This window comes from Myotis yumanensis, unplaced genomic scaffold (genome assembly GCF_028538775.1).
Source record: "Myotis yumanensis isolate MYYU_CA2020_CCGP unplaced genomic scaffold, mMyoYum1.0.hap1 SCAF_24, whole genome shotgun sequence".
Taxonomy (NCBI): Eukaryota; Metazoa; Chordata; class Mammalia; order Chiroptera; family Vespertilionidae; genus Myotis; species Myotis yumanensis.
Window position 1 is genome coordinate 9755626 of NW_027223775.1, and position 16628 is coordinate 9772253.

General features: G+C 49.5%; 1 protein-coding gene across 1 annotated transcript in view; it reads left to right on the forward strand.

Moving 5' to 3' along the window:
• The window catches only part of NLGN4X (neuroligin 4 X-linked), a 159646-nt gene that overhangs the window by 93811 nt on the left and 49207 nt on the right, over window positions 1-16628 (forward strand). Inside the window, 2 exon segments of the mRNA XM_070402680.1 lie at window positions 2104-2163; window positions 4254-4406. Of these exon segments, the coding sequence (XP_070258781.1) occupies window positions 2104-2163; window positions 4254-4406 (213 nt within the window).

A 16628-nucleotide genomic window follows, 5' to 3' on the forward strand; every position in this document is an offset into this window, starting at 1 on the left:
TCGAAATTGCGGTTTGGCAGATAATTTTCTATGAAAGTCTCAGCAGGGGGTTTGAGCGTCGTCCGTGGGCCGAGCTCATTTTGAAACTTTGCCTGGAAAGACAGAAGTTGCGGAAATAAACCTGTTGAAAAAGGAGGAGGCCATGGGGGGCAGGTCAGGGTCCGTGTTTCGAAAGGGACCGTGTAGTTACAGTGATTCGAGACTGTAGAGCTCTACCCTGGCTCCTGTGTCTGACTTGGTTGGGCATCATCTCTGTGCACTAAAGGGTCCCGGGTTCGATTCCCGGCCAAGGGCACATGCCCGGGTTGTGGGCTCGATCCCCAGTAGGGGGCGTGCAGGAGGCAGCCGGTCCATGATTCTCTCTCATCATGGATATTTCTATCTCTCTCTCTCTCTCTCTCTCTCTCTCTCCCTTCTTCTCTTCCTGAAAAAAAAAAAATCATCAATTGTAAAATAAAAATCCAATAGGATACTTAAATGGATGGAAATATACAGGGTGTCCCTCAAAATTTCTATACAAGTTGATTACTTATTCATTCTATTGGGTTCAATCTGAAAAGAAAAAAAAAATCCCTTGAGCTATCAGACAAGAACGTGTATGCATTTATGAGGAGTACCCTATAGCTAAATGAGATATAACTGGAGCCCATGAATAAACCCTCACATTTAGAGTTGATTGGCTTGCTTTCTAAGAACATATATTTTTAATTTTTTTTTTTAACTAGAGGCCCGGTGCACAAAATTTGTGCACAGGTAGGGCCCTTCTGCCTGGCCAACATAATATGCTAATGATATGCTAAGGCCACTCAACCGCTTGCTATGACGTGCACTGACCACCAGGGGGCAGACGCTCTGACCAGTAGGTGAGCTTGCTGCTGGGTTTCGGTCGATCCGGACTGAGCAAAATGGGCGGGATACGCCCTGGAGCCCGCCCTTCCGCGTCCCTCCCCAGCCCCGATCGTGCACCAGTGGGGTCCCTCGGCCTGGCCTGCACCCTCTCACAATCCGGGACCCCACGGGGGATGTCGGAGAGCCGGTTTCCGCCTGATCCCGCAGGCCAGGCCGAGGGACCCCACTGGTGCACGAATTCGTGCACCGGGCCTCTAGTTCGTAAAATTCCATTTAAAAAAACACACAAAAAGCCATAATGATGCCCTATGTACCGAGCACATAGTAGGAGTTTTTGGTTAAGGCTCACTGCACACAGTGTGTCTACATGCGAATTCCTATGGGGCCTCCGTGCGTCGTGTCCAAGGTAGGTGACTTCTGTTATTCATATTTTTCACAAATTCGAACAGCAGTAACCTTGAAACCACGCCTTAAGAAGGGTTTCGAGCATAGCCAACGTGGTTCCCCGTGTTCCAACTTAGGAAATACTTATTGAAAATCTTAGTGAGAGTTTTTATTTTTAATTTCGTCCGGAAGAACAGGTCGTCTCTCTGTGGCCATGATTTAAACTGGCCGCTGACCTTCCCGGATTTGACCGGAAACGGTGTGTTTCTGAGTTCTCACGCCGGACGCGCACGCCAACCTTGAGCTTTGTCAATGAATGTTTTTTCCCGTGGTTTATGGCTTTAATGTGTTTCTCCGTGTCCGTGTTGGAATTCCGTTTTAATCCAAGCATAAAAGTGATGTTTTTCTAGGTGATTCCGTGGGACAGTCCAGAAACCATTGGGTATTTTACATGCATTTCATGTAAGATTGGAGAAATCTTCTTTTTGATAATTTAATTTTATGTCTTTTTTTTTTTCCCTCAACGTCCCATTAGCTTTTTTTTTCTGTGCAATTGTCTCATTTTAACCCCCCAAAGTGCATTTTCTCAAAATACCCAATTTTTATTTTTTTGCAAATAACACTCCGAATCGTTTCTTCTTGGCATGTTTTCTGTTTCTTCACACGTTGCATCACCCTATTTCATATTTTTATTTTTTTGAAATCCAGCGGAAACAGATTTTAACTTTTTTGTGTGACATTATTCTTTTTTTTTTTTTTTTTTGTCTTTGACTGGGTGGTAGCTCTCTCTCTTCTGAACTTTTTTCTTTTTTGCCAACCTGTTGGTGTTGAATTCTTTTTCCCTTTACTTTCCTTCCGGTCTGACGCCAGGAGCCAACAGCAAGAGAAACACAGATGATATAACCAGTAATGACAGAGGGGACGACGAAGGTATATTTTTTCTTGTTTTTTTTTTTTTTTTTCTTTTCCCCTCCTCCTGAGCTCGATGCATGAGTTTATATCTATCTCTCTCTCTTTTTTTTTTCTTTTCCATTTCCTCCTGCTTTTTCCCCCCCTTGACCTAAAATTAGTATGCCTCTGCGTACTTCTTCTTGTTTGCAAACCATTGGCATTTTTTAATCCCACTGACCGTACGATTACGGCCCAGGCATTTCCCGTGAGAAGACGTGTACACACGTCCTTGATAAATACGAAGTGAATCAACAAAATGTGCTTGACAAGAAAATACACTTCTTGTATTTTTTTCTGTTTTTTTTTTTTTTTTTTTTACTTTTTCTTTTCTTTTTTTTTTTTTAATTTATTTTTATTTTTTAGCCTGGCCACAAGAAGAGAACTGAACGTTGAACACACACACATATGCATGTGTCTTTTCTTCCCTCCCTTCCGAATGTGGTTTTGTGAGTTCGTGTTGCATTTTTGATCTCTGGTCTGCATTCCGTGTGTGAACTGCAAAATTCTGTGAACCACGGTGGAGGGACTTTTTTATTTTGGGGGAGGGTGCTGGGTGGCCTTTTTCTCTGTTTGTTTCTTTGTTTTCCAAACAGACTGATTCTCTACACATCAGTCATGGCTCCCTGAATCTCTGTCCTCAAAGACCATTGAGAAATACTGTTTTTACATCATCTCTATATATAAAAGCCTAAGGACCGAACGACCAGTCGACCGGTCGCTATGACGTGTACTGACCACCAGGGGGCAGACGCTCAGTGCAGGAGCGGCCCTCTGGTGGTCAGTGCACTCCCACAGCCAATCTCCCACGGCCGGTCAACCTCCCCTGGTCCCTCCCCCTGGCCAGCTGGCCCTGATCGGTCCCAATCGCCAGTCAGGTCGAGCGACACCATCCGTGCATGAATTTGTGCACCGGGCCTCTAATTTTTTAATAAAACAGCAACATTGTCCTATTCGGTCTGGCTCAGTGGATAGAGAATCGTCGGCCTGCAGATCGAATGGTCCCGGGTTCGATTCCGGTCAAGGGCACGTACCTCCGTTGCAGGCTCGAACCCCAGCCCTGACTGGGTGCCTGTGGGAGGCGACCAATCGATGTGTCTCTCTTCTCTCTCACATCAGTGTTTCCCTCTCTCTCTCCCTCGTCCCTTCCACTCTCTCTCTCTCTCTGAAAATCAATGGGAAAATGTTCTCGGGGGAGGATTCACAGAAAATAATGATCAATAAATAAATACAACAATAAAGCAATCACAGAGGGTTCTCACTGGTTGAAAACCACAAGGAGAGTGTCTATTTCCAGGGAAAATAGTTAGCATTTCAGTCATTTTATCTGGAGGGGGGAGTTGTGTGTCATTTTTATCACATTTTTAAAAAATATATCTTACTGATGTTTTACAGAGAGGAAGGGAGAGGGATAGAGAGCTAGAAACATCGATGAGAGAGAAACATCGATCAGCTGCCTCCTGCACGCCCCCTACTGGGGATGTGCCCACAACCGAGGTACATGCCCTTGAGCGGAATCGAACCTGGGACCCTTCGGTCTGCAGGCCGATTCTCTTTCCACTGAGCCACACGGGCTAAGGCTAAATTCTTAATTAATTTATTTTTTAATCCTCACCTGATGGGCCTCCCGTATGGGCTTATACCTGGGATGGAACCCGTTACCTTTGTGGGCCCCCTGACTAGAAATCGAACCCATACCTTTTAGTGCATTGGATGATGCTCCAACCAACCAAGTCACTGAGCCACCCAGCCAGACTAAATCCTTAATTTTTTAAAAATATATATATTTTTATTCATTTAAGAGAGAGGAAGGGAGAGGGAGAGAGAGAGATAGAAACATCAGTGATGAGAGAATCATGGATCGGCTGCCTAATGCACACCCCTACTGGGGATCGAGCCCACAACCTGGGAAAGTACCCTTGACCAGGAATCAAACCCGGGACCCCTCCATCCACAGGCTGACGCTCTATCCACTGAGCCACACCGGCCAGGGCCTGGACCACAACTTTACTGGCTGTCGGTCCTTCTTTGAGGTTCCTCACCGCCTGTCCCCCCTCCCCTTCTCTCCCCAGACATCCACGACCAGAGCAGTAAGAAGCCGGTGATGGTGTACATCCACGGCGGGTCCTACATGGAGGGCACTGGCAACATCATCGACGGCAGCATCCTGGCCAGCTACGGCAACGTCATCGTCATCACCATCAACTACCGGCTGGGCATTTTAGGTGAGTCTTGGCGTCCGTCCGTCCGGGCAGGGACCGGCGGCCACCAGCCTGGAGTCCTTTCTGCTGAGTTGCGTGTTGTGAGGTCGACCAGATGGACATTCTGCTCAGTAGCATGTCATGAGGTCGATCAGATGGACATTCTTCTCATTTGCGTGTCGTGAGGTCGACCAGATGGACATTCTGCTGTGTTGCGTGTCGTGAGGTCGACCAGTTGGCCATTCTGCTGAGTTGCGTGTCATGAGGTCGACCAGATGGCCATTCTGCTGAGTTGCGTGTCATGAGGTCGACCAGATGGACATTCTGCTGTGTTGCGTGTTGTGAGGTTGACCAGATGGACATTCTGCTGAGTTGCATGTTGTGAGGTTGACCAGATGGACATTCTGCTCATTTGCGTGTCATGAGGTCGACCAGATGGACATTCTGGTGTGTTGCGTGTCATGAGGTCGACCAGATGGCCATTCTGCTGAGTTGCGTGTCATGAGGTCGACCAGATGGACATTCAGCTGAGTTGCGTGTCATAAGGTCGACCAGATCGCCATGCTGCTATGTTGCATGTTGTGAGGTCGACCAGATGGACATTCTGCTGTTTCGTGTCGTGAGGTCGACCAGATGGCCATCGCTGGGACATCCCACTTTAAGCCGCCACTCCACGTAGGTGCGGGGGCTGTGTCCCCCTTGAATGCTTTCGAGGGGTTCAGTCTGAGAGGCCACGGGCGTGAGCAAAGCATTTGGGTACGAATGGGTGATGCTGTGGCAATGGTTGGCCAGGGCCACGGATGTCGGCTTTGTTTCGTGGTCGAGTGGCGGGCGGTATGGCATCTGGCCTGTTAGAAACATGTTCCCCTCATTTTTTAGCAGATTTTTTTCTGTGTTTGGGGGCTCCCAGGAATGGCTGTGTGGTGCCCAGGCCCATGGCTTTAGCAAGAGATGGAATTTACTAACTCTTGGTTGAACGTGGGAACATTTTGCGATTTGTTGGGATTGGACGTTGGCTAAGTGCGTGGACATTCGAGTTCACCGCCCATAATTTTTGCATTTTGTTCATTTTTCTCAAACTGGGTGTTAAATATACGTCGTTGGGGGATATATTTTGAGGATGACCTCTGTGTTTTTTGTTTGTTTGTTTTTTTTGCCTGCTGTGTTGCACAATTCATGAATAGACTATCCCTTGATCTATGAAACAGTGCTCGTGTTCAAGGCAAAAATGCATCGGGGACAAGGCCCCAATTGGATTTTGGACATTGTGGTTCAGAGAATGAGACCTGGATGTGACTGTGCGGTTAACGGTTAAATATTAGAAATGCAATAAGGTGGATGAATGGATCCGTGTCCAACGAGAAACATGGCCGAACATGTTTTCTCGAAATGGACGCGTCGCACCTGATGCTCTTGGTTTATGTTGAGAATTATTTTCCGTGCCCGTGTGGGAACATTCACCTCTACAAGACGCCAGGAGGGAGTCTGGACTTGTAGAAAACACATTTCTAGTCTAGACATGCACATCGCCCCACGTGTTGGCACACAGTTGAGCTTTTGTTTATAAAATACATATTTATTGATTTCAGAGAGGAAGGGAGAGGGATAGAGAGAAAAATACATCCATGATGAGAGAGAATCATGGACTGGCTGCCTCCTGCACGCCCCCTACTGGTTGGGGATGGAGCCTGCAACCCGGGCATGTGCCCTTGACCTGGAATTGAACCTGGGACCTCCTGGATCCTAGGTCGGTGCTCAACCACTGAGCCACACTGTCCAGGGCACAGTTGTGCTGTTTGGAGATTTGATAAAATACAGTGGGGCCTTGACTTACGAGTTTAATTCGTTCCAAGACACAGCTCGTTAAGGAGCTAGTTAAGGAGCTTATTAACTCAAATTACTCTATCAACTCAATTCAAAAAATCGGCTGAGAGATAGCTGGTATCTCAAAAAACTCATTAGTCGGGACACTCGTAAGTCAAGGCCCCACAGTACTCGAAATCCCTTGGTTATTTGTGTGTGTGTGTTTTTTTTTTTTTTTTTTTTTCAGGAAAAGTCTTAGATTTTGAGCCTTCTCATTTTCTGAATTTCTTTTCTTATTTTTACTTTGCAGGTAACGATTTGTTATTATTATTACTAGAGGCCTGGCTCACAAAATTCATGCAGGGTGGGGTCCCTAAGCCTCGTCTCCCCACCTCCTCCTTCCCTCGCTCCCTCAGCGCCCCGCTGCTACCCCTGGTCGCCCGCCATGATTCGTGCTGCCCCCTGGTGGTCAATGCACATCATAGCGAGCGATTGAATTCCTGCTCTCCGGTCGAACTCCAGAGCAAACAATTTGCACATTAGCCTTTTATATATATAGTTACTTTGTTGAATATATTTTTTTAATTAAATTTTACTGGGGTGACATGAGCATATAGGTTTCAGGGGTGGATTTCTAATGTTACAGAATCTGTATATAACACCATGTGCCCAACCCCCAAAGTCAACCCCTGTCGGTCGGTCACAAGAAGAGCTGTAACTGGAATCCTAACCTTGTGGTTTCCATTTTTCCCTGACGGCCAGCAGCTAAGTAACCTGAGTATCTGATAAAATGCTAACACGCTTTCAAAGAGACCCAACTATATATATAAAAGCCCAGCAACTGTTTTGGCAGAACAACCAGTCGCTATGACGTGCACTGACCACCGGGGGGCAGGCACTCAATGCAGGAGCTGCCCCCTGGTGCCAGTCGATAAGGATTGAGCAGGTGGGCGGGTAGGAGCGAGGGGTCCTGGATTTGCAAGAGGGATGTCCAACTGCCAGTTTAGGCCCGGCTGTTGGACACACCCCGAGGGGTCCCAGATTGTGAGAGGGCGCAGGCCAGGTTGAGGGACCCCCCCCAGCCCCCGCCCAACATGAATTTCATGCATCGGGCCTCTAGTACAATCTAAGTCGATTTTTGGTGAATATTTTTGTCTGAACAACAGAAATAGAAAGGAAAGGCAAAATCAGTCTCCCCTATCATTACCATGGAACTGAAAACATCAGAAGTCCATGATTTCAAAAGTAACTTTAGCCCTAGCTGGTGTGGCTCGGTGGATAGAGCGTCGGCCTGTGGACCAAAGGGTCCTGGGTTCGATTCCTGTTCAAGGACACGCTCCAGTGTGCATGGGGGTGCGGAGGGGGGGGCTTGAAAGGTTAAATCTCCAGGCCTGGCTGGTGTTGCTAAAAGGTTAGTGCACCAGCCTGCAGACCAAAGGGTCCTGGGTTCAATACTGGGTCAAGGACACATGCCTGGGTTGTGGGCTCGATCCCCAGTAGGGGGCATGCATGAGGCAGCCGATGCATGGTTCTCTCTCATCATGGATGTTTCTCTCTCTCCCTCCCTCTCTCTTCCTCTCTGAAATCAATAAGAATATATTTAAGAAAAACAACAACAAACTTTTAAAAAGAAAAAAAAAGAAAGGTTAGATTTCCAAAAGAAATCGATCCCTCCCTCACGCCGAACGGTACTCAACAACTGTACACTGAGGACTCTTTCAGATTCATTGGGCTCATGCGTGAAGGAAGTGCTGATTTTAAAACGTTTTTTGCTGCCCTTACTTATTTTGTTTAAAGGAAAAGAGGTAAAAAAAAAATAATAAAAAAATAAAAGCTTGCTTTTAGGACTTCGCTCACGGAAAAACGGAAAGTTTACCTTTGGCTATACAGAGCGTTGACAACACAACCCTGGCCCCAGCCAGTGTCACTCAGTGGATAGAGCGCCTGCCTGCGGACTAGAGGGTCCCGGGTTCGATTCCCGGTCAAGGGCACATGCCTCGGTGGCAGGCTCCTCCCCAGCCTGGGCCCTGGTTGGGGCACATGCAGGAGGCAACCCATCGATGTGTCTCTCTCGCATCCATGTTTCTCTCTGTCTCTCCCTCTCTCTTCGTCTCTCCCTATAAATCAATGGAAAAATATCCTCAGGGGAGGATTCACAACAACAACAAAAAAAAAGAAAGAAAAGGAAAGGAAAGGAAAGGAAACATAACCCTGGTGAGATGCAGGAATAAAAGGTGGATTTTGGCCTTGACTGGTGTGGCTCAGTGGATAGAGCATCGGCCTGTGGACTGAAGGGTCCAGGGTTTGATTCCGGTCAAGGGCACATACCTTGGTTGCAGGTTCCTGAGGCCTGGTCGGGGGCGTGTGCAGGAGGCAGCCCATCCATGCATCTCTCTTTCATGGATGTTTCACTCTTTATGCCTGTCTCCCCCTCCTGTCCACTCTCTCTAAAAAGCAATGGAAAAAATTTCCTCAAGTGAGGATTAATAAAATAAAAAAACTAAAAGAAAACACTGGGTGAGAACTAAAAAAAATCTATATATATAAAAGCCTAAGCGACCGAACAACCCAACGCTCGGTCGCTATGACGTGCACTGACCACCAGGGGCAGACACTCAATGCAGGAACTGCCCCTCTGGTGGTCCGTGCGCTCCCATAGCCAACCTCCCACGGCCCCGATCGGCCTTGATCGCCAGCGAGGCCAAGGGACCCCCGCCTGTGCACGAATTTGTGCACTGAGCCTCTAGTAATAATTATAAGAACCTTGCCATGCTAAGACAAACTTCCCATTTGCTGTTTGAAATACGAGTGTTTTCTCTCATCAGACCCGCGGCTCCATCTTGTGAGCCAAGGAACACACAATTTATGGGCTCGTCCAGTGCATTGGGGGAGTTACTCACATCTTATTCAGCCACGGGGTCCGTGCCAAGCAAACTGCGCTGTGTCTGCATCGCCATAAAGTGATGATTTATACGCAAATGAGGCCCAGGGACGTAATAGGATGTCACTTACTTGCAGACAAGACGCTCCGTTCTTAGCACATTTCTTATATTTCTGCAGTGCACATGTCTCCTTAGAAAGACGTATAATATTCAAAACTTGTATGAAATCTGCCTCTTTTTAAAAATATGTATTTGATTGATTGATTTCAGAGAGGAAGGGAGAGGGAGAGAGAGAGAAACATCCATGATGAGAGAGAATCATGGACCGGCTGCCTCCTGCATGCCCCCTACTGGGGATCGAGCCCACAACCCGGGCATGTGCCCTTGACCGGGGATCAAACCAACCCTGACCTCCTGGTTCATAGGTTGAAGCTCAAACACTGAGCCACAATGGCCGGGCAAAATTTTTTATTTATTGATTTGAGACAGAGAGAGAGAGAGAGAGAGAGAGAGAGAAGCATCAATGTGTTGTCCCATTTCTTTATTCATTCAATTCATTGCTCGATTCTTGTACGTGCCCTGACCTGGGATCGAACCTGCAACCTTGGAGTATCAAGACGACGCTTGAACCAAGCGAGCGACCAGTCCAGGGCTCCCCGAACTCCTTTGCTACCGTCAACTGCACCCCCACTTGTGCATAGCCCTGTGTTTTCGTGTGGGTGAAGCCCTGAGCCCCTTGAGAGCTGGGACCAGACCTCACCTGGGCTTTCCCTTCTGCGTGTTTGCCACACAACACACCCACTCCTTCTGGCGGATGAAGTGTTTTATTTTGTGACTCGAGAATTTGCAAAAAAAAAAGCAAAGAACACGAAAGCGAATCCACCCAGGAGAGAATCTGTTTACGTAAACATCGCCTTGCTGCCGTGCGTGGGAGCGAATCTTCCCGGTTGTCAGAACCTGTGAATGCCTGATGGGATGTAAACGACGTTCGCTTTTACTCCGTACACCAGGCAGCTGCTCCGTCTCATCAAAGGCTGACACTTCTGTTTCCCTGGAAACGCCTCCTTTAATGCCGATGTCATCGGTTGTAGGCCTCATACTTCTTTTGTAATTTAATTTTATTTTTTAACTAGAGGACAGGTGCACGAAATTTGTGCACCAGGGCGGAGGTCCCTCATCCTGGGCTGCACCCTCTCCAATCCGGGACCCTCGGGGGTTTTTTGGCTGCCGGTCTAGGCCCGATCCCTGTGCAATCTGGGACCGCAGGCTCCTAACTGCTCACCTGCCTGCTGACCTGATCGCCCCTAACTGCTCTCCCCTGCCGGCCTGATCGCCCCTAACTGCTCTCCCCTGCCGGCCTGATCGCCCCTAACTGCTCTCCCCTGCTGGCCTGATCACCCCTAACTACTCTACCCTGCTGGCCTGATCGCCCCCTATCTGCTCTCTCCTGCTGGCCTGATCGCCCCTAACTGCTCTCCCCTGCCGGCCTGATCACCCCTAACTGCTCTCCCCTGCTGGCCTGATCACCCCTAACTACTCTCCCCTGCTGGCCTGATCGCCCCCTATCTGCTCTCTCCTGCTAGCCTGATCACCCCTAACTGCTCTCCCCTGCCAGCCTGATCGCCCCTAACTGCTCTCCCCTGCCAGCCTGATCGCCCCTAACTGCTCTCCCCTGCCAGCCTGATCGCCCCTAACTGCTCTCCCCTGCCAGCCTGATCGCCCCTAACTGCTCTCCCCTGCCAGCCTGATCGCCCCTAACTGCTCTCCCCTGCCAGCCTGATCGCCCCTAACTGCTCTCCCCTGCCAGCCTGATCGCCCCTAACTGCTCTCCCCTGCCAGCCTGATCTCACCCCTAACTGCTCTCCCCTGCCGGCCTGATCATCCCTAACTGCTCCCCTGCCAGCCAGATCACCCCTAACCACCTGTCTTGGCCCCACCACCGTGGCTTTGTCCAGAAGGATGACCGGAAGACGTCCGGTCTATCCAGTCTACTTAGCCTATTACCCTTTTATTAGTATAGATTGATATTTAGGGAGAGAGGAAGGGAGAGGAAGAGAGAGAAACGTCAGTGATGAGAGAGAATCATGGATCGGCTGCCTCCTGCACGCCCCCTACTGGGGGGTGGAGCCCACAACCTGGGGTATGTGCCCTTGACCGGGAATCGAACCCTGAACTCCTGGTTCCTCGGTCGATGCTCAACCACTGAGCCCTGCCGGCTCCACATCGCTACAATGGATGCAGAAGAGACAAAGACGTGAGACACGTGCATCGTGCAAAGAATCTAATGAGAACATTTATTGCCGTAGAGCTCTGGCTGGCGTGGCTCCGTGGATAGAGGGTCAGCCTGCGCCTCAAAGGGTCACGGGTTTGATTCCCGATCAAGGGCACGAACCTGGGTTGCAGGTTCGATCCTGGCCCTAGTCCAGATGCAGGAGGGAGGCAACCCATCGATGTGTGTCTCTTACATCGATGTTTCTCTCTCTCCTCCCTCTCTCTCTCTCTCTCCCCTTCTTCCCTCCCTTCCACTCTCTCTAAAAATCAGTGGGAAAATATATCCTCCGGTCAGGGTGAACAACAACAAAAAATCTATATTCTTTTCAAGCCGCCACCCATTTTTACCGTACTTCCCATTTATAACATCATTTATTTTCCATCTTCTCTTTTGGGTAGGACAGCAGCACTCATTACGCTGTTAAAAAAAACACACACACACAAAACGAAATGAAGAAACACAACAACAGTAATCATCTCTAACTACATTTTCCCTCCTTATACAGGAAAATAGCATTTTATGGATGCATGGCTTCTTTTTCAATTATTATGTTCTACGAGGGGCCTGGTGCACGACATTTATGCACTGTGTGTGTGTGTGTGTGTGTGTGTGTGTGTGTGTGTGTGTTTGGGGGGGGGGTCCCTCAGCCTAGCCTGTTCTCTCTCCTGGTCGGGGACCCCTGTCCCCCCAGGGGTCCTTAGCGCTGCCCCAGAGGTGAGAGAGGCCCCCACCACCGCTGTGCTCGCCAGCCCTGACCCCGGCTTCTGGCTGAGCGGAGCTCCCCCTGTGGGACGCACTGACCACCAGGGGGAAGCTCCTGCGTTGAGCATCTGCCCCCTGGTGGTCAGTGAGTGTCATAGCGACCGGTGGTTTTGCCGTTCTGTCGATTTGCATATTAGCCTTTTATTATATAGAATTGGTTTCAGAGAGGAAGGTAGAGGGAGAGAGAGAGAAACATCAATAATCAGAGAATCACGGATCGGCCGCCTCCTGCACGCCCCACACTGGGGATCGAGCCCACAACCCCGGGCATGTGCCTTTGACCGGGAGTTGAACCTGGGAACCTTTGGTCCCCAGGCCGAGGCTCTATCCACTGAGCCACACCGGCCAGGGCCCTTCTCCCTTCTTCTCTGAAATAAATAAAAATATATTTAAAAAAATAATAGAAGAATCAGACAGAGGTACTCTGGGAGCACAGTGAATGCTCGTTCTGCGCCCCTTACCTGTTCCTGCAGGTAGATTAACCTCCCTTTCCCATCACCTGTCATTCCTGCTTGGTTCAGGGTCGATGCTCAACCACTGAGCCACACCGGCCCGGTATCTCTTTCTATTTTTAGCAAAAGACATGGGCCCGGCCGGCGTGGCTCCGTATTCAAGCTTCGACCTGTGAACCAGGAGGTCCCAGTTACGATTCCCGGTCAAGGGCACATGCCCGGGTTGTGGGTTCGAGACCCAGTAGGATGCGTGCAGCAGGCAGCCGATGCATGATTCTCTCTCATCATGGTTGTTTCTATCTCTCTCTCTGTCTCTCTTCCTCTCTGAAATCAATAAAAATATATTTTAAAAAGGGCCTGCGTCCTTACTGCTATCTGGGGGGCCTGGTGCACACAGTTCCCGCCCTGGGGCATTGCACCTGAACAGGTGAGCATTTCTCATCACCTCTGACGTGGCTTCAGAAGATGCTTGTCCGTGCCCTGGCCGGTGTGGCTCAGTGGATAGAGCCTCAGCCTGCGGACTCAAGGGTCGCAGGTTCGATTCCCGGTCAAGGGCATGTACCTGGGTTGCGGGCACATCCCCAGTGGGGGGTATTCAGGAGCCAGCTGATCGATGTTTCTCTCTCATCAATGTTTCTAACTCTCTATCCCTCTCCCTTCCTCTCTGTAAAGAAATCAATAAAATATATATATATTTTAAAAGATGCTTGTCCGAGACCCTCGGCCCACGGTGCTCTGACGTCCCAGCTCCTCCACCCTCCGTCATCTCAAGGGGACTCCCCTGAGCCCCAGGTGCGATTGATCGCTGAGATCCTGGGACGCCTGCAGACCTCCGAGGAGCTGTATTGATCGCCTCTGATCTATTCTTCCTATCGACCCGGGCGCCGTGAGCAATGACTAAAAATGCGTCTCGCGTTTGAGGGGGAGAATCCGCTCAGAAATATGACTGAGCTAACGCCGTCTCCTGGTTCTGAAAGGATACACGTAGGCGTCCCTCCCTGTGGCCTGAGATGATGAATTATTTAAACTTCAGGCTTACGAAGAAGGGTTCATTCACAGGCTAATCCGTCTCGCCCGGCCGGAGGGGTTCAGTGGTTGAGCATCGACCTAGGAACCAGGAGGTCCCGGGTTCGATTCCCGGTCAAGGGCACATGCCGGGGTTGTGGGCTCCATCCCCAGTAGGGGGCGTGCAAGAGGCGGCCGGTCCATGATTCTCTCTTATCATTGGCTAGAGACCCGGTGCACGAATTTGTGCACAGGTGGGGGGCCTCGACCTGGCCAGGGATCGAGGCCTTTTGGGGGGGCTGGCGGGCGGGGTGGGAGAGGCTGCCGTAGGGTGGCCGATTGGCAGTGGGGGGAGGGGCTGTGGGAGGCGGCTTGCAGGGGAGATGGGCCACGGGAGGTTGGCTGTGAGAGCGCACTGACCACCAGGGGGCAGCTCCCGCGTTGAGCATCTGCCCCCTGGTGGTCAGTGCACATCCTAGCAACCGGTCGACCGGTCATTCTGGTTGTTCTGTCAAAACAGTCGATTTTTAGACTTTTATACATAGAGAGATGTTTCTGTCTCTCTCTCCCCTTCTCCCTTCCTCTCTGAAATCAATACCAATATATTTATTTTTTATTTTTTTAAATATGTCTTTATTGATTTCAGAGAGGAAGGGAGAGAGAGAGAGAGAGCTAGAAACATCCATGATCAGAGAGAATCATGGATCGGCTGCCTCCTGCACGCCCCATGCTAGGGATCGAGCCCAAAACCCAGGCATCTGCCCTTGACTGGAATCGAACCCGGGACCCTTCAGTCCACAGGCCAACGCTCTCTCCACTGAGCCACACTGGCCAGGGCAATACAAATATATTTAAATAAAAGAACGAAGGCAGACCTGGCCGGTTTGTCTCAGCGGATAGAGCGTCGTCGGCCTGCGGACCGAAGGGTCCCGGGTTCGATTCCCGTCACGGGCCCGCACCTCACTTGCAGGCTCCTCCCCGGCCCGGGCCCTGGTCGGGGGGCGTGCAGGCGGCCACCCATCCATGTGTCTCTCTCACATGGATGTTTCTCTCTGTCTCTCCCTCTCCCTTCCTCTCTCTCTAGAAATCAATGGGAAAATATCCCCCAGTGAGGATTCACGATAAACAACTAACTAAATAATAAATAGATAAACAAATAAATAAAATTTGTGTCTTAAAAAGAAAAAAGGGAGAATAAAGGTAAAAAAACCAGAATCATGCACACGCCTGCCGTCTCCATTGGAGATGCCATAATGACTGTCTTTACCGTCGATGCCAATTACATCCGACTGGCATCACCAGCTCAATGGATAGAACATCACCCTGCAGACTGAAGGGTCCCGGGTTCGATTCCCGTCAAGGACACACATGCCCGGGTTGTGGGCTCCATCCCCAGCGTGGAGCGTGCAGGAGGCAGCCGATCCGTGATTCTCTCTCATATCTGATGTTTCTCTCTCTTCCTCTCTCCCTTCCTCTCTGAACTCAATACAAATATATTTTTTAAAATTATGCATTTTATTTTCACAAAGAAGGAAAATAAAATGTCCACATAAATGAAAATGAAATGTGTTTTAATAAACTCTGCCTTTATAATGATTCAAGGTGTGCGTGCTCTGCTTGGCTATATATTTCCATTCCATGACAGTTGGCGGTCAATATGGTACTAGTTTCAGATGTACCTCATGGTGGTTTGGCATTTCTATACCTTAAGGAGGGCTCAGATGGAAAGGGTGAAGGGATCAAGAATTACAAATCTGCAGTTACAACATCGTCACTGGGGTGTCGAATGCAGCCCAGGCGACATCGTTAATAATTTTCTAATAACTATACAGGGTGTCGCCTAGCATATATTTTAAATTTTTATAAAATTGTATTTCTTATATTAAAAATTATTTTAATGTTTTTATTGATTTCAGACAGGAAGGGAGAGGGAGAGAGAGAAACATCCACGATGAGAGAGAATTATTGGAGATCGAGCCCACAACCCGGGCCTGTGCCCCGACCGGGAATCGAACCCGTGACCTCCTGGTTCATAGGTCGACGCTCAACCCCTGAGCCACGCCGGCCGGGCTCGAATTGCCGATTTAAATGTAATTTAGCTAAGACTCAGCTTTTTCCCCCTAATGGGAATAGCAGTTGGCAGCAGCATAGAAATAATTGCACCAACATTTGTCAGTATCTGATATTTTTTCCAGTCCAGTGGCTGTGCATGAAAACTCATTAATGTTTCGGTTTCTTCTTTTTGTTTTTGTTTTTTTAATTCGTTGTTTCTTGGGGTGTAGGCATTTCCATAGATCTGTTGCTGTTTGCTCTAACAGGACATATATATTTTTTCCCCAAGTGTCCATTGAGAAAGAATTTGGTCATGGTAGTATTTTTTTTAATGTGTGAATCCTGTGAACCAAATCTATAATAATAAAAGCGTAATCTGCTAATTAAACCAGACTTCCGAACGACCTTCCGGATGCCATTCTGGACGTCCTTCCGGATGAAGCTGCTGCAGTGGGGCTGAGGCAGGGGCGGTTAGGGGTGATCAGGCAGGCAGGCGAGTGGTTAGGGGTGATCAGGCAGGCAGATGAGTGGTTAGGGGTGATCAGGCAGGCAGGTGAGTGGTTAGGGGTGATCAGGCAGGCAGAGTGGTTAGGGGTGATCAGGCAGGCAGGCAAGTGGTTAGGGGTGATCAGGCAGGCACGCTAGTGGTTAGGGGCGATCAGGCAGGCACGCTAGTGGTTAGGGGCGATCAGGCAGGCACGCTAGTGGTTAGGGGCGATCAGGCAGGCAGGCGAGTGGTTAGGGGCGATCAGGCAGGCAGGTGAGTGGTTAGGGGCGATCAGGCAGGCAGGTGAGTGGTTAGGGGCGATCAGGCAGGCAGAGGGGTTAGGGGTGAGCAGGCAGGCAGGTGTGTGGTTAGGGGCGATCAGGCATGCAGGCGAGTGTGGTAGTGGCAATCAGGCAGGCAGGCAGAGGGGTTAGGGGCAATCAGGGAGGAAGGCAAGTGGTTAGGGGTGATAAAACAGGCAGGCAGAGGGGTTAGGGGTGATCAAACAGGCAGGCAGAGGGGTTAGGGGCG